This window comes from Gopherus evgoodei, chromosome 7, assembly GCF_007399415.2.
Source record: "Gopherus evgoodei ecotype Sinaloan lineage chromosome 7, rGopEvg1_v1.p, whole genome shotgun sequence".
In the NCBI taxonomy this organism is placed as follows: Eukaryota; Metazoa; Chordata; order Testudines; family Testudinidae; genus Gopherus; species Gopherus evgoodei.
The window spans coordinates 4,153,545-4,175,249 of record NC_044328.1 but is presented as its reverse complement, the minus strand read 5'-3'; the positions used below and the strand labels follow the sequence as shown (position 1 = coordinate 4,175,249).

At 47.8% G+C, this 21,705-nt stretch overlaps 1 protein-coding gene across 2 annotated transcripts; it reads right to left on the bottom strand.

The window, feature by feature from the left end:
• Nucleotides 1-1,849: 1,849 nt before the first annotated feature.
• MFSD13A (major facilitator superfamily domain containing 13A) lies at nt 1,850-21,563 on the bottom strand. Of its 2 annotated transcripts, none has more exons than XM_030569238.1 (9): nt 21,461-21,563; nt 12,510-12,782; nt 11,682-11,761; nt 10,491-10,934; nt 8,796-8,913; nt 7,714-7,810; nt 6,649-6,820; nt 5,522-5,715; nt 1,850-4,859 (listed from the first exon to the last, which is right to left on the bottom strand). In XM_030569238.1, exons 2-9 carry the CDS (start codon nt 12,672-12,674, stop codon nt 4,606-4,608), a joined length of 1,524 nt encoding a protein of 507 aa, XP_030425098.1. In that variant the 5' UTR covers nt 12,675-12,782; nt 21,461-21,563; the 3' UTR covers nt 1,850-4,605. The 2 variants fall into 2 exon arrangements, with proteins under 2 accessions (XP_030425098.1, XP_030425099.1); XM_030569239.1 differs by lacking the exon at nt 21,461-21,563 and adding an exon at nt 13,710-14,558.
• Nucleotides 21,564-21,705: the final 142 nt, after the last annotated feature.

The window sequence follows — 21,705 nt, the reverse complement described above, 5'->3', positions numbered from 1 at the left end:
GAGAAGAGAACTGGTCCAGGGGGGTAGCTGCTCCCTCACTTCCAGGTATACAGGAGAGCAGAAAAGCCACCACGAGAGCTGGCTGGTAGCAGAACCACGCTGGAAGGGGCAGCACTGGCTCCAGCCACTAAGTGTTTATTAGCTAAGGGGAATCGGGGGAGATGGAAGAGCCATCTGATGGGGCAGGAGCAGTCAACAGAACGTTACCTCTAATTGTATTTGTGGGAAGGAGGTTTGTGCACAGATGGGGCTGCGAGTTCACTCGTGCTCAGAGCCAACAGACGAACGTGAAATGAGGGGAGCCAGACACCAGATCCAACACTGTTGAATTCTCTCACTTCCCCCGGGGCCCTCGTCCCATGTAAAATTGATAGCCCCTGCGAAGAAGGGAACCACCACCAGAGGGATGCAGAGGGACTGTGAACCTCAAACAGATACAAACCAAGGCAAAAATGTTCCCAGGGCCGACGTCTGCAGAGTGCTCTCAGTGACAGTCACACAATCCGGTTTCTCTGGAAATGGAGGCCAACTCTCAGCAGCTGAAGTTCCTTAACAGAACCTTGGAACGGAGGAATTGCCAGACTGGCTCCAGGTCCTGTCTCCAGCAGAGGCCAGAAACAGAGGCAGGTGTAAGAACCCCACAGTAGCAGATGTAGGATATTTGCTCTCCACATTAGGTCTCCTGGTCTCATAGCTACCAATCAGCATAAACCCTGCAGCATGAAAACAAAGGAACTTGTTTGTTTGCCATGGTGTTTGGGACAAAATTAAGGTCCCATAATTTCCAGTCTGCCATCAGGGCTTGCCCAGGATTTGGGCATGGGACCTCTGGCCCCAAAAGTGAATCCTACCCCTACACCACTGATGAGAACTTACTGATCTTCCAACAGTGCATAACCCCCTCCCTGCTCAGCACATGCTTCCCACTTCCACCCAACTCCTGAGTTGTTACAGCGAATACAAATAATGCCTCACCTCAAAACAATTCCTTTTGAGCCCTGGCACAGGCAGTGTGGCTAACGGTCTCTTGAGAAGCAGAATTACAGGCAGTTCATTATTGCTTTGAAGAGTCCCTCACTACAGGGCAGCAAGTAGCTCAAGCAATGCCCCAAATCATTAACACTGGCACCTGCAAGTGCACACACAGGCCCAAATCCAACCAGCTGGATTTCATTCCTCCGAACAACAGGAACAGAGCAGAACTCCAGTAACAGAACCCTAAGGAGAGGGAAAGCCTAGGTTCCCCTGTTCCAGCACCAGGGTCTTCAGGCCAGAGAACCAAGTGGGATGTGCCCTGCTGGGCTGAATTGAAGCAACAGTACTGTAGGCATTTGGAGCAGGGACCATATGGCTGCCTTGCCTATGTCCAAGACTGAAAAGTGTGCAGTTTACAGTCCACAGCAGCACCTGTGGGGTGATGTTGCCCAAGGAAATGGGCTTGGAAAGAGACTGATGCTCCCAGCCCGGCAGAACCTGGAACAGGTAATATACCAAGGATACAAAAACCCAGTCACACAAGCAAAACCAAAATTGGCACTGGCTGCCCCAAGGGCTGCAGTTCGGATAGGGAGCGCCTGCCCAGGCTGCAGGTAAACGAACTTGAGGGGAGCATTTGGGAGGACACTGGTATTTGGTTTGTGTGCAACAGCTACTGGTGATGCAAAGGGCCAAAACCTCAGGAACTACAGATCCCACTTGGCTCATCCTGGGAGCCTGAGATCCAAGAGGAGCAATCTAGTCCAGAACTGTGCAGACCGAGCTTAGCAAATTTAAAAAGTGATTCTTCAGCGCTAGCTGGTTTGTAAAGCACTCCAGAAACTGACCCCAAACTGAACCGCAGAACAGCAACACACAAAAAAAGGTCATTTTTAATCAGCTCATTAGGAAATGAAGAATCTGTCAAAGTTTGTTAAAAATTACATAAATAAGTTATGATTTAACCATCAAAAGATACAGACGCCTCCAGGCGGTAACTATTACAGCTTTGTTACATCTTGGTCTGAAACCCGAGGCGGCTGGGTCCTGAGGTGAAACGGTAATTTGGTTGGCTCCACCTTTAACAGCAGAACAAGAGGAAGCCCCAAAGCGGGCACCTAGCTGGTGTGTGTCTGAATACACAGCAAATGCATGATGGGGGAGTTTGGCCTTCACATGCTCCCGATGCTTTCCTCGTTCCCCTGCAGCTGTGAGAGTAGGTAGGTGCTTGTCCACCTCCAGCTAAAACTGAGACCAAATCCCAAAGTGCTTTGGCATGATGCATCTTGGTCATGAGCCAGTTTTGCCGACCAGCATAAACCATTCCGAGACAAACCAGTTAGGGGATGTCACAGATCAATGGCCCCTGCATGCAACCCGGATCAGAGCTGTGCTAGCTACACATGCATGCTTGTTCTGACCCCAGCGTGATCAAGATGTTCTATAGATTTCAACCCCTCAAGCTATCTCGCTCCAGAACTTCTGTTTGGCTGCTGAGTTAGTCAGTCAGTCAGTCAACCACTAGGATATGGTTTAAAACAAGACATGACAAAAAATCTAAGCAGTTTATCATCAGAGCTGGCATTCTCACTGGTTTAGATACTGCTCTAAAGTCTCAGCACGTGTACTCTCTGATGACACAAAACTAACGTCTGTTTACACAGATGGGGTGAAATCCTGCCCCCACTGCAGACAGTGGGAGTTTTACCGTAAACTTCAGCGGGGCCTGAATTTCACTAATGGTAGAAGAGAAGAACTAGGAGTACAAGAACCAGCTGGTAGCAGGGCTGTGTTGGGCTTCCCCTCCCCAGCTGTGGAGAGGGATGGGCTCAGTCTTAAGCTCATAATCAGGTTTGTCAAGATGATTTAAAATAGAGGCTCCACTGCCCCCAGACTGGGAGAGAAACAAAACTATTCTCCTTACTAGGTACAGTTTGGTTCCATGGAGCTCAATCCTACAGCTCCAGGCTGAGGCAGTTCTGTTATTTCAGGGGGATTACTTGTGCTGCAGGGATGAATGCTTGTGTGGTAAGGCCCTGTGCCGTCTTGCTTACAGGCTGCAAAGAGGAGGGGTTACGGTGCTCAGCAATCTCACTGGGCCTGGGTCTTGCTGGTAGACAGGTCCCCAACAAAGCTGGTGTTGCTGTATCAATTCCCTTTGGGGTGGGGGTGGCTCTAAAGCCCCCTCCCCACAGCAGGAGGTCCTAAACTCTGTTTAAAAATGGGCTTCAAGAACCAGGAGCCATTTAGCAGAGAAAGAAGCAGATAAGCAACCCCCAGATGAAAGGCAGTAACACAGGGAAGGTGGGCTCTCCCCCACCCTGCCCGTTCACTGCAGGGACTCCAGCATCACATTCACACAAGCCTCTGCAGGTTGCGTGAAAGCAATTAGCATTGGGACTTTGAGCAGAGAGTTCCCCTCATTTGGGCTCCCAGCTCAATGGGCAAGTCCACCCAGCTTCTCTGGGCTGTTGAATGACTTCAAGAACTGTCGCATTTAGCAACATCCCAGGAGAGACTTCTGCAGCAGCGACACGAGCGTTGATCTTGCTAAAGGAATTCTGCTTCACATTAAATGATTCTGGGGAACAGACTTGTCCTGAACCCAACAGAATGGGCTTGATCTAAGAACTGTGTCACTTCTCTGCAGTCAATTAGGTGTCAGGCATTATGGCAGCAGGGAGTAGCTACATTGAAGAGTCTCAAATCCCAATTCCCAAACACCTAGAAGATTCCCCCATCCCAACTTTTCATCCTGTAAACCCCCTTCTAACTCCAGAGCCCTGCCTCAGAGTCACCACTTCTTCCAGTTGGAGAATGTCACTGTAACTGGCTGCATGAGGAACAGCATCCATTCCCCGAAGGAGATGACCACAATGCCTCTGCAATCCTACCTGCTCCTGCTGACCCAGGGAGCGAGAGCAGGGCAGGAGAGAAAGGCCTAGCCCACACTAGAAAGGACTGCAGGTCAGGCTAGGCAGAGATGCAGCTTATAGCCTCACAAGAGTGCTTTTGCCTGTGTGGCTTATACCAGTTCCCTGAACCAAATAAGCCTTATTCACAAAAGCTTTATTTTGCTGGTATAACCGCATCTATACTGGGACTTTTGCAGTAAAAAATAAAACAAGTTAGCCCCTTAACTAGCACACTGGTAAAATTTCTAGTGCAGAGCTGCTCTGAGCCCAGGACTCCTGGACAGCACTGCACAAAACCACCCTGAGGCTGGCCCAACAGCATCTCCCATCGATGCGCCACAGGGTGAGATACTGCACTAGAGACCGTGTTAGAATGTCTGTCTCCTTTACGCTATGCCACTGTCACCCACCCTCCCTTGAGATCAGCAGCACCTCAGAAAGTGCAAGAGCGAAGACTCCATCTGATTGCCTGAGCAAACGCCCCCACTCTGAGCACACACCAGTCACCCCTGTCTCTGGCGCACCTGCCTTCCAAACCGAGTGCCCCCTGGAGCGAGGAAACGTCTGCATTGTGAGCATTTCACAGTTGAATTGTAAACACTTCCAGTTCTTAGCCAGCAAGCCCCCTCGCCTCAGTCTGCATCCCCTGGACTGCAGAGAGGCGTAACCACACCCACAGCACAGAGTCAGTGAGAGCCGAAGGGCTCAGGCACATCTAGATCATTTTGATCTCTCGTGATCGACTCTGAGTCAGGCTCTGGCGCTGGGACTTGACCGTCTGGAGGCGCCTTCCATGCAGGCTGAACTGCGACCAGCTGAGGAGCTGCAGTAATGCACATGTGATGGGGATGAAGACGAGGAGGTAAAAGCAGCCCTGGCGCAGAGTTGGTTCCCAGGCTGCATTGGACATCAGCTTCGGTTGGGCGCTCACCACGTTGCTCAGAGGGGCCCGCTGGAAAATGTCATAACCTGAGACCAAACAGTGTGTAAGACTCAGCTAGAAATCATAAAAAATTCCATGCACCCTCAATCACCATTGTAACACGGAGCCCACCACACCTCCCTCAGGAGTCTGTGCACAGGCTTCATAGCCACCAAACACAACGTCCCATAGCCCAAGCAACTCGCAGTGCAATTCAGATACAATGTCCCTGGGATAACGATGCACAGACAGAGGGGGGCAGACCTTGCTAGGGAGGAGTTCAGCACAGGAGCGGGGAGATGGATTAGCATCAGAGCTCGATCCCACAGGCCTGGGTTCAAATCGCACGTCTCCCCACACGAGAGGTAGGCGGTGGTGTCAAGCTAATCCGTCGCGGAATGCAACACATAGAGCCTCACTGGGACATGGGTCCAGTACGAACATCCACAGTGAATCGCTACAGCCACTTCCCACTGCCCAGACCTCCCCCGTGGAGGTTATTAGCTCTGACAGTCACCGCCCCAGGTGGCATGGATGCAAAAGTACAAGGAGTGTTAACTTAGACAACCTGTTAAGTAATAAAACATCCTGCAATCTATGTTGCCAGTGGACCTTGTCCAAGTATTTCACATCACAAAAGCCAGCAGAGGCACTCATCTCAGCCCCCCCCCGGCTGCTGTCCCCAGAGAACATGTCCTACGTCACGTACCAGTATAAGTACAGAGCAACCAGGTGCCAATCAGGGGGGCAAAGGTCTGGCCAGGCTTGGTTACCAAGGCAACCATCCCAAACAACAGCGCCGAGGCGGCCTGCTTCCTGCGGTTCAAGACAAAATCCTCATCCACCAGGTCAGTGACAACCAGGTTCAGCAGCTTGCAGGTTCCTTCCGTGAACACCCGGTTACTGCGGAGCATAGCAGACAGGGTACGACTCAGCAGCACACGAAAACGGAGAGCACATCAATACAGAGAGGGCGAATACAGAACAATGCCTCTTGCCCTTCCCTAGCACCTGCCAGCCACTTTACATGAAGTTTAACATGAAACACGCCACTGAGGCGGGTACCACCCCCATTTACAGATGGGGAAACAGGCACAGAGAAAGGGGAAGAGACTTGCCCAAGGTCACATCACAGAGCTGGGAGCACTGGTTTCAGTTCCCGAGTATCAGGCTAGTGCCTTAGCCACAAGCCCAGCCTCCCTCCCACCCACCCAGAACTACCAAAATGCAGTTGATCCAGAGAACCACCATCTGTCTCGCCTTGAACACGAGTCCATTGTACAGCCTGCTGCCTTAAGGAGGGTCACTTGGTCCAGGGACAGTCCTGCTAGGAACAGGTCACATGGCAAAGGCTACAAGTTGAGTTCACACACCAGGTGACAGTATGTTTGAAAGCAGCTGCCTGTAGTCACCCTGCTTGCGTGAGGACAGTCCCACACGCCAGAGCCAAGCCTGCATTTGCAGACATAGCCTGATTTTTGTGAAGAGCGTGTTATTTCCTCATTTGTTCTTAAACAAGGTTTGTAGGAAGTGTGGTGTAATCATGGATTGTTCCGTTCATCTTGCTCAGTCCATTGGAGGTGAGGGAGTTCTTCACTAGAAGGGACAACATGATCTAGTGGTTGGAGCACTTGGTCAAGAGTCAGGTCTTCTGGGTTCCACTCTCAGCTCTGACAGTGACTTGGTGCATGACCATGTCTCACCTGTATGCCTGAGATTCACCAGCTGTAAACTGGAGATGCCTCATGGCCTCGCTAAGGTGGCTAACCACCAGGACTGCTCCACCAGCTCACCCACAGGCACAGAGGTCAATGAAACCCTAGATAAGCAACATACCTGGCTACGAAGATGCAGAGAAGATGCACCTGGTCGGGTCCAGCTAGAAGCATGATGATGCTGAGAGCTAGCTTCAGGAAGAAGAGCCCTCGCACCACCGCGTAAACCCCACATCTTTGACAGAGAGACAGAAAATAGAGGTTGTTGAGATGAGGGGCGATGTAAGAAATACCTGTGAAGAGAGGCACAGACAGTTCAAGGGAGTTTCAGCATCTAACAGTGCCTAGAGACCAAGCAGAGACAAGACAAGGCTCAATTCATCCAGCAGCGCATTAGGAAGAAAACCTCAGAACAGCTATACACATTTAAACAGTGAAATACTCAGCCCTTACATGGCACTTTCTACGTTCAAGCACTGCACAACAATCTCCACAACTCTCCTGCAGAGGACGCGAGTGCTATCCCCATTTCACAGATGGGAGCGTTGGGAGGTAAGTAACTTGTCCAGTGACACACAGGCAGTTAGCATTAGAACCAGGATTGAAGCTGCAAACTCCCAATTCTGTGCTTTCCCGACCAGATTCCACACAGAAGCTGCTTGACTTGGTGGAAGTCAGACAACATGGCAGTGCCAACGCGTCTCAGCCCTGACCCAGAGACAACCCTCGGATTCCAGAGCTGAGGCTCCATTGAACCTTGCATGGCCAATCAGGCAGATCTGGATGGCAGCTTGGGCATGGTCCAACACCAGCTAAAGTTTGCAGAGCTGACCAGAGCTAGGTGTCTCTCTCACACACACACACACACACACACTCTTACATCTGTGAAACCCAGGTCAGAGATCCAATGCCTGCCTCTCCCCCTCTGGCCCCTGAAAAATGTTAAAGATTATTTGTTGTGTGTCTGGGAAGGGAGGGGAAAGTCTAAGATCCAAGATGCTTGCAGCAATGGTCCCATCTGGGGATAGGTGGGCCAAGTGCCACTCCTGGAGGCCGGAGAAAAAAGTGCACCTTTCTCCCAAGTCTCAGTGCTTTCAGCGTTTGTAAAGAAAGAACTCAGGGCTAAGCCAAGTACCAACCAGCAGCTCTGGGGTGCTGCTCACTCCAGTTCCCCACGCAGGCTCACCTAGTAGGAAGGATCCTGTAGAGAGAGAGATCCGATCTGACAGCAAGTGTTCCAAGAAGAGAGGGAAGAAGTTGCTGTTAAAGTGGCAGTGAAAAACCTGTGACAAAACAGCACGAAGATTAACTGAGCAGCAATACTCAGAGCAAGAAGAGGAAGGCTAAGCCAATTGCATGCTAGGCTCCGCTCCACTAGGAGTCCAGTGCCAGGGTAACATGCAATTCTTACAGGTAGGATCTGTGAAGCAGAGAAGTTGGTTCTGCAGACGGTGTGCTTTGTTTACACAAGTGCTCCGATGCCATCTGCACTCACCTCTGAGAGCCATCAGTTACATCCTTGTGCCCCAGCAGACATATGGGCACCAGGAGCGGCCCGTAGCCAGGCCAACCCAGCAGCTTGTCTGTGCGTTACTGTGTGGAGAACCAAACACTCAGAGGCAATTGAGGCTGCACGTGCTGCAGCGATGGTGTGAAGAGTATTGTGTTGTGTTGTTTGGCAGTTACCTCTGTGGGCACCTAGCTGAGGAACCAAGCACTAGCTCTGAGCAGAGCCCAGTGGCTGTGACATGAACCTCAGGAATGTGTGGGGAAGGGGAGGATTCAGCACTCGCACAGGAAGGCTGGAAAAAAAAAAAAAAAGGTTTCCAAGCTGTTCTCAAAGGCGTTTGATGACAGGAACTAGGATTTCTCTGGCCATTGCTTTTGCACTAGTAATTCTCCCCAACAGCCATGATAAGGCATTAAACTGCAGCATCCTTGTTAAACTACACATGATGGTCTCTGCAGGGCTGAGAGTTTTCACTCTTTAGTAAAGCAGGAGCTCAGCCTACACTGAATCACCCCTCCTGGCTGTAGATGGAAGAGTAAGACCCCCAGACTCCGCAGGGAGTCCCCACATAACAGAACAGCTGGCTGGTGCAAAGCCACACAAGCAGGTGCAGAAAGCACCAAGAGGAGTTATGGCATTACTCAGACACAACTACTTTCCTTATAAGGAAGCAATATCCTGTTGAATCAATTTCAGACTGGCTTGGCTAACAGCTCATTGTCTGAATCACTGGGTTAGAGCGTCCATGCTAGACCTACCTGTACTAGGTTCATACAGACGAACCAGAGGAAGTTGTGGTGCCGGGACAGCTGTTTGAGGTATTCGCCCAGTGTAATCCTCGTCTCCAGCCGGGCAGATGGTTGCTCAATGTACAATCTACAGGGACAAAGAAACCACTCTAATCGTTTCTGCACATGTGAGAATTTCTGTTATCCCCCCTTCCTCTGCACTCCCAAGAGGCTTGTAAACTCAGCGCTCCCTGCTCGGCTCAGAAGTGCATGCACTGATGCAATGCTGGCTACTTTCCTCATCCTACCAGTTCCTACTATTCATCTTCTCTGTTCACGGAGCAAGTCAGAAGCTGGCATGATATCTGTTCCCTAATGGAACCAACCACCAGAACCAGGGTCATCAAAAAAAACTTGAAATATTTGCCTAGTGCGTCAGCAACTCAAATCTGCACCAGCATCCCTCCCCCGGGCAGCTGTTACACTCCAATGCAGATTCCTACTACTCTAGTCCCAATCTTTATAGTTAGTTTTATTGTGGGAACACCTACAGGATGCGAGACACTGCACAAACAAAGACAGTCCCTGCCCCAAAGGGCACTTACAATCTAAGTTTGAGAGATGAGACAAGTGGATACAACAGAGGGGGCAGTCCGAGGGCACAGTGAGTTATGAACACTGGAATGAGCAGCATGCACAGATGCCACCTGCTTAGCCAGCGTCAGGCAGTAAGATGAACAAGATCAATACATTTACTTTTTCCATCCTCATGGTAAAGGGAGAGCAAGTACATTTCTATGACAATGCCGTGTTGACATTTTAACAGGTACAGGCCTTCTACTATTAGTGTATATTCTTGAAATTAAGGGATGGAAGCTACAGGTAACTTTTTGTCCATCAGCCACCAAAAACAGGATTACTGTCAGCAATACATTCTCTAGTGCTATGCCCCAGTCTAGTTTCAGATGTCCCACGAGATGGGGGTTGCACAACCCTTCCCTTAGGAGCCTATTCACGGCCCAGGAGATCTCAGCATTAGGATACCTTCCTTGGTCCTCAGCCTAAATCTTCCTTCTCTTAAATTCATCTCATAATTCCCAGTTATACACAATCTAAGTAATTCCCCTTTTCCTCACTAGTATTCACACTTAGATACTTGTAGGGAGACGTGAAAACCACCTACTAGTTGTCAGCTTGCCAAGCTAGACACAAAGAGCCTATTTTTCAGTGAGCCAGTCACAGCTGTGTGCAGAAAGACACATGCCACTACTGAAGGTCTGTGTACATGGGCTCTTGGGCACTTGTAAGCAGGATACTCCCACCACCACCTGCACTCAGATTAAAGTTGCTTTCTGGCATGTGCAATGGCACGTCTGACTTTAAGGGACTAGTTAGTGTGGGCCAGTTTTCTGAGTCTTGCCTCAGCTTGTTTGATTTTGGCTACTCAATTTTGAAGGGAGAAAGCTACAGCTGTCAGCTAACTTTTTCAAAAATGCCTACGTGACTTGGGCTTCTTAGGTTCCCATTTTCAAAAGTGATGTAGGAGACTAAGGGTATATCTACAATTGGAGCTGCAGGTCCGAGCCCCAGCTGATTGAGCCAGCACGCTAAAAACAGTGTAGCCATAGCAGCAGCAGGGACTAGCCACCCTACGTACGAACCCATCCAAGACCCACAGCATCAGATGGGCATTTCTCTGATGCTATGTAGTTTGGTGCCACTTACTCTTTTAAAGTCGACTCTTGGTCCCATTTCACTTCAGTCTCAAATCGTTGTCTTAGCAACCACGTTGCCAGAGTAAACCCAGCAACAGAGCAGAGAGCTAGCACCACACAAAATATCCGGAAAGAAAAAAAGTCTTCTTTGTTCCACACTGCATAGGACATGAAGACTGAGAGGGAACCAATGGCACTAAAAAGCGAACAGTAGAAATTTAGGCTAGTCCTGTCCTTTGCAGAAACAGCAAGGTCTGCGAGCAAGGCATTGTGGTTGAGATCCACCACGGTAAGAAAGCTGTCATAGAGGCAGAGGCAGAGGAGGAACTGGAGACCTGGATGGGCCCATGAAACCCAGAAAGCCAGGAAAGAGATGGCAAAAAGGGGCCCATTGCGGCTCAGTGCCTTAAGTCTCTTAAGAATGACTTCTGGTGAGGAGATCTCCACCCCTGACCTGCAAGAGAAGAGAAAAACTTTGATCACAATCCCTGGGAAGTGTCCCTGCCACACCCTCTATTCCCTGATAGGGAAAGCTCAGAGGGCAGTGGAAGTGATCTCAACAATGCATTTGTCAGGGGAGTAAGTGTCTTTGTTCAACTCCCGTCTCACTCTGCTAATATGAGGAGATAACAGGCCCCAGACACACAGGAGTGAACAGAGCCCATCTTGGCAGGCTAGCATTGTCTGCTTCCCAATCCCACGGTAAATCTGCGGCAATGCAGATTGTTCAGTTGGTTATAAGAGTGTAGCTCTGTCTCCCTTTAGTGGATGGACCACGTATAGCGGTTAGTACATCAGCTATTGTCTCCAAGTTTAATGGGACTTAAATAAATATAATCATAATAATAAATGACTTAAGCAGCAGAGGCTTGTGCTTTTAAATCCGGGAGTTCCAGACTCAGTCCCGCAAGGTGACTTGACTGGGGGCATTAGTATAACTACACCTGTGGATGACCTCCTCCTCTATACACTCCAGACACTGAAATGATGGACAAGTAGCACCCAACCCTGAAGCCACAACAGCAACATCCAACTTTTTAGGATACCATGAGCAGGGAAGTTTAAGATTTTCATACCCAGGGAATATTCGTCTTCTAACAATCAGTCTTTTTAAGGTGACATTTTCACAATCTTTTCCAGCCTACTCTGAAGATATTAACTTTTCAGCATTTAACAGAGGATACGAATGGCACAAACTCACTGTTGTGTGCTAAGAAATACCCGGTCGCTCAACCAGCCGAAGAGAGGGTCATTGAGGCTGTTCCAAATTAAAAACACTGTCTAGAAACGAGAGATACAATAGTGAGACAAGCCACAGTGGATCACTCCAGCAGTCGAGTCTTGTTACTGAGGTAACCAGCATCCAGATGGGGACCCATTACAATTCCTTGGGATAATAACCAGTTGGTACTGGATAGTGATAACGTACCACCTAACACATATGCCATGGCACTATACTGCAAAACCTCCTTTCTGTGCCCGTACTGCGCCTTTCCAGGCTGAGAGTCATACTGTTTAATGGCTTTATGTTGTATAAAAAAATATCTACTGCCAAGTAGGGTTACACCACCCATTTTCATACATGACTCAAAGTCATTTTTGAACTCATGCTTTGGGAGGTGATGGAATAACGCACAGAGGCCAACATTTTCAAACTTGGGTGCCTAATGTCAGGTACCTAAATCTAGACACAGGCACTCAGGAAGTCTGATTTTCAGACTCATTCAGTGCTGTGCTTCATTGCTGCTGTGTGTAGTTTGAAATGTGCTGGGATTCTCCAAGAGGAAAGGCACTCTTTAAAATGTACGTTGCTGGTGTTTAAACCGCTGACTCACTATCTTTGTATATTTGTACGAGTGAGGAGAGCTAGGTCACCCAATTTAAACCTAATAGACTAGCTCCTTTATCATTTCCTGCCAAAAAAGAAATTAAGTTACCAAAATGTTCTCCTGTATTCTAACATGATGCTTTGGTTTCAGATCCTACTGCATATCTTGAGAACGGTAGGAAAAAAATCTCAGAAATTTACCTCCCCAATCCAGAAGGACAGTTTATCAATCTTGTAAACAGAAACAAAGGTGTCCACGTAATATAGGAGGAACACATTGTGCAAAATGGAAACAAAGAGCGACAGGGACCCATAGATCACAGCAGTGGGTAAATTAAAGAGACAGCCCAACACTCGCAAACCCATGTTGGTTCATTCAGAGTGCTTCAGCTTTCCGGATCATCTCCATTTCAGGTGGGATACCTCCCCCCAGCATCTGTTGACTCTTTGTTGGGGGCCAGTCCATTGTTCCTCCTGTTGAAAAAGAGATTACAGAATTAAGTCAATTTCTTTAAAAAACCAAACAAACCACAAAACCCACCCACCCACAGGACTGTAAGCTTTGCCAGCTGATACAAATCAAGTCAGAATTAGATTGCTTTGCTCTGTTGTCCAAAAGTGGATTTAATGGGATTTAAAATGCTAAAGGCCATCTGCTGTGGTAAAGCCATTCCCTTAAGCTGAGTTATCATTTGACCCAAACTATTGGACTAGATCAAGGGCTCTCCTCGGTTCAGCTGTTCACTAGTAGGAATACTGACAGTTTTTATGGTCTGTACTTTAATGCTCTTTGTTATCTGGCATAGAGTAGATTAGCTATTTCCATACTTCAAGGCAAGAACACAAGAGGAAACATGATTTATGGTTGCATACAGAAACAGTCTTCAAAAGACAGAACTAATCGCAGATATTTTCAGATAGTCAAATGAAAGGAGAAGAGTTACTAGGGTGAATTTTAGACTCAAAAACAAATGCCAGGAAACCAGCAGGAATAAGCAGGTGGGATACAGCCTGACACATGCACACTCCTTCCACAAAGCACCTCAGTCAGCACTTGCTGCAGCTGGTCTCTCTCAGACAGAAGTTACCGAATTTTGAGTTAGATTGTAGTTTTGTGATGTGGAAAGTCAATACCAAACCATTGTAATACCTAGTTGATACCACAATGTTACATGACATAAGCCACTTTGGAATCCAGGTCCCCAGAAGTAGGAAACAGAAGTTTCTGTTTCTCACACAGTGGGGCCTTGAATAACTACTGCGATACAACTAAACCCACTGGCAGGTCCTCATTCCCTTCCAAAAGGAAGTGAAACATATTGACAGTTAAGAGAACTGCATCTTCAGCACAAAAAGTTGAGTCCCAAGGATTGCCTGACGGCACTTATAGAAAGAACTCACATTTTATTAAGCTAACTTGCAGATGAACACAGGCACTGTCAATTCTGCAATATTAGCAGCGTAAGAAGTCCCCTAACAAACAGTGAAAGTAACTCATTTAAAGGCCAGGCCAGCTCTCACTGGAGTCTGGTATCTTCCTGTTGACTTCACTAGAAGTTGCATCAAGCCTAGATCAAGGGAGGAAGAGGGGAAAAAAAAAAAAAAAAAGTCAAGGGCCAGAATGAAACTTGATGGCAAAATTCCAGATCCATTCAACATTTACCAGAAGTCAGGAGTACAAGTACTTTATGGCAAATGTAAGAATAGCTCTCTGCCCAGCCCAAGGAATGCTCAGTCACTTCCTTCTAACTCAGTCATCGTAAGCAGCGTTTATTCTCTCATGAAAGTACTCCTGGGCGAATTCTGCACCACTGCATGTGCGCAGAACTCATATCCCCCGCAAATTTCTTTGCTTCCCCACAGAAAAACGACTCTGTGATGGGGAAACAAAGGGAAGCCACAAAAGTGATCATGTGCTGCTCCCCAGCAGTGTGAGTCTGTTGTTTCGGGCATCCAAAGCAGCAAGCGAAGCAGTAAATCACTGGGGGAGCCAGTGGCTCCTACCCTGTGCCAGGCTCAGCTGCTAGTCCCAGCAGGTCTGGGGAAGATGGGACTTCCTCTTCCCCTGCAAGAAGCGGCCAGGGCTGGTCAGACCCCCCTTGTCGAAACCTCTTCAGCTGCAGGAAGCTTCGCACCATCCTCCTTCCTGTCTCCATTGCTCCTCAGCCATGTGGGGGATAGGTCACTGCACAGGGAGCTGCTCCCCCGTCCGCCCAACCCCTGTGCATCCAGATCCACTTCATACCCAGATTGCCCCACCAAGCCTCACTCCCTGCAGAACCCTCCCACTGAGCCCCCTGAACCCAAAGCCACACCCCAACAAGCCTCACTCTCTGTGGCTGGAGATCCCTTGCACCCACACACCCCTGCATCTGGACCCCACCCCTGCATCCAGACTGCCCCACAGCACTTCAACTCCCACCTCAACAAGCCCTACCTCATCTGCACCTGGACCACCCTGACTAGCCCTCCACACCCAGACCCCTCACCCCACTGAACCCCACCAAGACAGCACCCCATCTAGCCAGCACTCAGACCCCCACCCTGCTGAGCCCGCCACACCCAGACCCCCCCCCCCCCGCTGAGCCCCACACACCTTCACCTGGACCCCCCTGCAGAGTCCCATTGCCTCTGCACCAAAACTCCCCAAAATAAGCCCTTGTTCATCCAGATGCCACCTGGACCCCCTCCTCCCCCACCAAACTGCTCGCAACCAGATTCCCCCCCACAAACCCTATCACCCCACAATAAGCCCCTCCAAACTTGGATCCTGCTGGGCTGATCCTGCCTGTCTACATCTAGTGAGGCAGGCCTGGCCTTTGTGGTGTGTGCAGCTCACTGGTGAGTCTATGTCACCGTGTGGGGGCTGCAGGGTGATCTTTACCTCTGTGCAGACAGTGGCCTGTGCTCCCCACTGCCATGCTGGAGCCTCCACATTTAATTATTGACAAAATCTTCAGAATTTTAAAATGTTGTGTGCAGAATTTTTAAATTTTTGACACAATTCTCTCAGGAGTAATGAAAGGGAAACAGTTTGTCAAATGGAAAAGGAGAGAATCTGGAGGGAAAACATGGGCTGCTACCGTGTGCAGAGTAAAAAAACAAAACAAACTGTGCTTGTTTCTGATCTCATTCACATTAGTTCTATACTGGGGCAATTCCACTGAAGTCATCCTAGTTACTCCTGATTTACCAATGCAAGAATAGAACCAGAGCTATTTTCTCTGGCTATGCAGGATATCCACACTGAGCCCCAAAAGATGCTGTCCACCATACTAAGCTTAACCCCATGTATTCTCAGACTAAAAGATCTCCCTACTACTTTGACTCACTATAAGGCAGTACTAAATCATAAACATTTAGTGAGAAAACAGAGGATCTAAAGGCTCCAGCGCTGTCAGCATCTTTCACAAGCACTGACAGAACTGCGTATCTTGAGAAGCGAAGCCCTGACCCAAAGCCTGTATCAGAGCAAAGAGTCAATCTAACACTGTACATCACCCTGAATTTGTAAAGGCAACAGAGCTCCTGGAGCTTCCGCAGACATTCCATTTTGCCATTTACATACCATACTGTTGATTTAAATAAGAGTAAAAGAAGCTTTGGTTTTTCCCTGTGACTCCATCACAGATGTATAATCTCTCACAGAAGGTTAAAGCATTGACATCTGTAAGCAATTAAAGTTTGTTTGCGTAGTCATGAGGTCATTCAATTTTTCCATTTGTAAATGTGTGGATGAAAGGAACAACATTATAAAGAACTTGCATGTAAAGAACTTAATTGTCCTCCAAGAGCCATAAAAGCACTATGTTTAAATTTGCCACACTGCTATTTTTATAGACTTTTCCCTTGGGTGAAGTTACGTGTGACATATTTCAGAACTTTTCAATATTCAGCATCAAGAAATATGGGACAGAAGAGTTTCAAGAGAGGTATATCTGTCAGTTAGTTATTCTGAATCTCAGAAGTGCAACCACCGAGCTGGAATTTTAAGTTCAAAAGCAATATACACAGCAATTTCAGTTTCAGAAACTTTAACTTCTGCAAAGTTTGCATGTAGTACATATGTTTCACTCCTGCCAGTTACAGTCTACTCTCTCAGAAGGTGATGTTCATACATAAGACACCTGGAAGGCACTGCCTTTGTTACAAAGGATGTTAAGCAGACTGTAGCTGGCTTTGCATTTTAGGATTCCTGCAACATCTGGCATAGTTCTCCAGCCAGTCACAGCCAGAGCGTGAACAGGTAACAAACATTCCATAAACCCCGTTCCTACCCCCCACACTCTTACCTTGGGACTCTCCAGAGCATGGAAGGCCTCATACAAGCTTTCCATAAAGGGCAATTTTCATCTTTTACTATAAATTTACCTTTATCGTATTAAATGACTTGTTCCTCACTGAGTAGCAGTTTATACTTTTTCTAAAATGTATGGAGATTTCTAGGCAAAAAAACCCAAATCTTTAAACTCTGCATTAAGATTGAAAGAATCAATCGGATCAGTCAAAAAAGCCTTGTTCTCCCTTCTTGTGAGAAAGATACAAGGTTAAAATCCCCCAAGAAGTCCACAGCAAAGTTCCTCCTTTACCCAAAAAACTCACGACATTTAATAGTTAAGTTCACCCAAACAACCTTAGCTCTTTCCTTCAAGCACCACCCCCAGAACAAAACAAAACTCCAAGACAGTCTGGTCCATCTTCCACAAAACCATAAATATCTTATTCTTAATCTTCATGAGCCCATGACATGGATGGATAAAGTTGTTGCAGAGTTTCTAATTGTTCTCAAGGGGGCACTAGGGGTCAAGTTCCAGGACCGTGGATTTAGTTGCAAGTCATCTGAGAAATCTTAACTCCTCTATGTTTCTTCAGGAGTCCATTGGGGAGTCATTGCTAACACAGGTAGAATTACAGACACGTACTGATGGGATACCAACTGACAATACTAACAAACTCTCAGAACATGGATTCGTACTATAATTATATTTTTATAAAGCAATGGAATGTGTGCGCAGTAATGTGATACCAACTGGCTCAGACAAGGAACACCACAAATAAGGAAACATATCACATGCCCTTTAATTGCTAAGCACAACAGGGAGGCGCCCAGCTGGTTTATTTAGCCAGACATATGACACCCAGATACTGGAGGAAATTGAACGTCTCTTTTCTTTTATAAACTATCCAATCGTGCTTCTGTCAAACTGGTTCACACCCTTAATGATGTTCATTGGTGCATACACGCAAATATAACTTTGGGCTACACAGATGATATAATTCACACGATTTATATTAGTTGATGCTCTGCATTAACATGGTTTTATGGAAAACAGGGCTTGTCAAACAAACCCATTTCCTTATTTGAAGGGATCACAAGTTTGCTTGATAAAGGGATCACAAGTTTGCATAGACACAAAATACTTAGATTTTTGTAAGGCATTTGACTTCGCACCACACGACAGCTTGATTAAAATTAGTACTACATGACAAAAAGCACATGTTAAATGGATTAAGAACTGGCTAACTGACAGATCTCAAAAAGTAGATGTCAATACAGAATCCCCACTGAATGGGTGCGTTTCTAGTGATGTTCCACAAGAATCAGTACTTGGCCATGTTTTTAAAACGATGTTGAAAAGCTGGACAGGATGCAAAAATGATTCAAGGGCCGGAGAAAATGTCTTGCAGTGAGCAATTTAAAGATCCTGATCTGTTTAAGTTACCAAAAAGATTGAGCACTGCCTTGATTATAGTATATCGGTAGCGTCATCGGGAGAAAAAAAAAAAGGTGCTGCTAATGCAGAGAAAGGCATAACAAGGCATTATCTGGCAAAGAAAGGCATAACAAGAACAAGTGGCTGGAAGCTGGCACCAGAAATTTTCAAATTAGAAACAAGACACAAGTTTTTAAATAGTGAAAGCGATTAAGCTTTGGAACCAACTACCAAGGGAAGTGGTGAATTCTCATCTCTTGATGTCTTCATAAAAGATGGAGTCTTTCTGGAAGATTCGCTTTAGCCAAATAAATTATTGGGCTGAATAAAGAGTAACTGGGTGAAATGTAATGACCTGTGATGTACAGGTCAGACTGGATAATCTAACAGTCCCTTCTGGCTCTAAATTCTGTAAATGTATGATTTTTCTATCAGAGACAGAGCAGGTGAGGTAATATCTTTTACTGGACCAACTTCTGCGGTGAAAGGGACAAGATTTTGAGATCCCCAGAGCTCTTCTTTAGGCCCGAAGAAGCTGACAGACATTCAGGCCCAAAGAAGAGCTCTGTGGAGTTCAAAAGCTTGTTCCTTTCACCAGCAGAAGTTGGTCCACTAAAAGAGGTTACCTCACCCACCTTGTCTCTCTTGTATCCTGAGACCAACACAGCTACAACACTGCAAACAATGAAGCTTATTTTGACTGCCGCAACCAAGGGTTTGAGAATGTCTTTAACACATCCAGGTGTGCCTATGTCATACAAAATTAATTCACTATTTGAGGAACACGTGAGCTACTGTAATACTGGGAAGGTTAAAGGGACACAGTCATCTTGAAAACCATTTATGTTTGACTTTTGTACCTCTTGTTATTACAACAACTAGACTTTCTAAAATAAAGCAGCAAAAGCCTCCTGGGGATCCAGTTTGTTTACTTTGTGCATTTGACAGCAGTTGGTGCATAGTCAGTTTCACTGTTTCCCTATATAATCAGTTAGCAAAGGAGAAACTGATTGCAACTTGTCAGTGAGAGAACAGGGGAAAACCATTTTAAGAGAGTAATTGGTATCAAAAGATTGATGTTGACAGTGCGCCTTTAAAGATGAGTTTATGGCACAGAGTCACATATCTCAGTCTATCTTCAAATCAGTCAGTGGCCTGGGCCCAGCATATCTAAAAGACTGCCTCATGAAGATCCTTCTAGGCAGCTTTGCTCCTCAGGCAGAATGGAACTTTTTACCAGAAGGGAAAGCTCATCTGTGCAAAAGTCTGAGATTTCTTGGAGGCCTGCCCCAGACATTAGGACAACCAACCCAGGAACTAATGACCATCACAAGCACCACCTTCTGCTCCAACTGCAAGGTGCTTGTCTTCTCTGGCAAACACTCAGCAATGTGTACATGTTAAAAATATTAAATCAATCCCCTACAGAGACATAACTGCACACAAAATTCTTCCTTACAGAGAAGACGAGAAAGAGAACGACCCACACCTGACAGATGTTAGTCTCCTGGCTCAGATACTAGTGATAAGGGTGGTATAAGAATCTGAACAAAACATCAAGTTGACAGGTTCACTCACAAGCCAGATATTTAACATTACTTTGATTTTGTTTTGTGTTCAGGTTTAAAACAAAACTCAACTACTCTTGTGCTGAAACCCTGGAGATACAGCACTTCAGTACCTGCCCACTATTCTCATTAGCATTAGCAGGAAGCGTACAGCAAGCTGAGATGCATTCGTGCCACTTTTCATGCTGTTAAAGAGAACATCTCTGTCTAGGCAGTTCTTCTCCACTCATCATCATGGTATCGGAGCAGGATTCCCCCACAGAACTCATTTCAGTATGGACTGGTCAGCGAGGGTTTTTTTGTTTTTGCTTACAATCTTTTGAAAACTGCAGTCATTCTCTCTCTCCCACCCTAGGGCTTCAATCACCAGATCATAAGGTGTTTCCTGAAAGGCTTATTGAAGTCTGTCACAGGGCCCAAAATTGAGGCAGTCAGGAACCTTTGTAATGATTCAATCCTGAAAGATACCACTGGACCAGTTTAAGCAGATTTTCCTACACTGCTATGAGCATTTCCCCATGCAAGAAAGAACTTCCCAATACGGAACAATGCAAGTTCTCCTTTACCCACTACTCACACTATTTGTGCAGCATTTGGATACAGGTTTCAGAGTAGCAGCCGTGTTAGTCTGTATCCGCAAAAAGAATAGGAGTACTTGTGGCACCTTAGAGACTAATAGAGGAATTGTTTGCTTTGTCACAAAGGGGGATGGTTCAAGAAGTGGTGACAGCATCATCTCCACCTGAAGTCCTAGTTCAGATCAAGTTTTCACCTGGTCATTCAGACATCCTTGAAACTGAATATTGAGAAGAGATTAGTAACTGGAGTAGGGGGATGGAGAAGCAGGACTCCTGGGTTCTAGTCACAAGCTCTACCACGGACTTCTTGTGTGATCGTTGTCAAGTCACTTCCCTGCTCCACACCTCCATTTCCTGATCTGTGAAATGAGGATAACACACACCTACACCCCCCCAGGGGCAGGAAATGGAGTTTCTGCTTGTGAAATACTTTGAGGTGTTCAGATAAAAGTCACTAGAGAAGTGCAAATTACAATGGAAACTGCTACCAGACTGTGAAGAGGAATGGGGATAGAGACCCTACTCCCCCCTCCCCACAGGACAGATCCCTATGATGGGGGGGAGGGGGGACAGACATTCTCCCCACAGCACTTTACCCAGGACAGACCCGTATGTTGGGAGGGGGGGTACAACCCCACCCCCTCCACGCTTTACCTAGGACAGACCCCTATGATGGGGGGGAGGGGACAGACATTCTCCCCACAGCACTTTACCCAGGACAGACCCCTATGATGGGGGGGGCAGACACTCTCCCCACAGTACTTTACCCAGGACAGACCCCTATGATGGGGGGAGGGGATAGAACCCCAAGCCCTCCACGCTTTACCCAGGACAGATCCCTATGATGGGGGGGAGGGGACAGACACTCTCCCCACAGCACTTTACCCAGGACAGACCCCTATGTTGGGGGGAGGGGAGTACAACCCCACCCCCTCCATGCTTTACCTAGGACAGACCCCTATGATGGGGGGGGCAGACACTCTCCCCACAGCGCTTTACCCAGGACAGACCCCTAAGATGAGGGGGGAGGGCGGGACAGACACTCTCCCCACAGCGCTTTACCCAGGACAGACCCCTAAGATGGGGGGCAGGGGGACGGAGCCCTGGGGGCACCCCCGGGCCGGGCACGGCACGGCAGAGACACAGCGAAGGGGCACTCGGGGGTGCAGCTCCCCCCGGGAGGGAGGGAGGGTTAGAACCGGGCACCCATCCCCCACACCTCCCGTGAGGGGGGGGGGGGAGCGCGCAGGCCCCGCCCCGCGCACCCCCCCAGAGCGCGCGGCGCCTCCTACCTGCATCGGATCCCGGCCCCGGTGCTTCCCCCTCAGCCCCAGGCGCGCGTGCGCAGCGAACTGCCGCCACTCCAGAAGGGGGCGGGGAGGCCCGGCGGCCCTGAGGCGGAGCCCGCGGAGGCCATCTTCGCTCCGGGCAGACGAAGCCAGGGAGCCCCACCCTTCCGGCCATCTTGGGTGAGCGCTGATCTTGAAGGGGGGTTCTCAGATGAGTGACATAGCGACGAGCCAGTCAGAAAGCAGAA

Bases quoted from the DNA above. Each gene is read 5' to 3' on its own strand.
- MFSD13A (XM_030569238.1), bottom strand. From the start codon at position 12,674: ATGGGTTTGCGAGTGTTGGGCTGTCTCTTTAATTTACCCACTGCTGTG. The intron at 7,811-8,795 runs GTAGGTCTAGCA...GTTTTGTCACAG, and splicing joins TCTGTATGAACCTAGTACAG to GTTTTTCACTGCCACTTTAA. The intron at 4,860-5,521 runs GTACGTGACGTA...GTTTGGTCTCAG, and splicing joins GTTGCTCTGTACTTATACTG to GTTATGACATTTTCCAGCGG.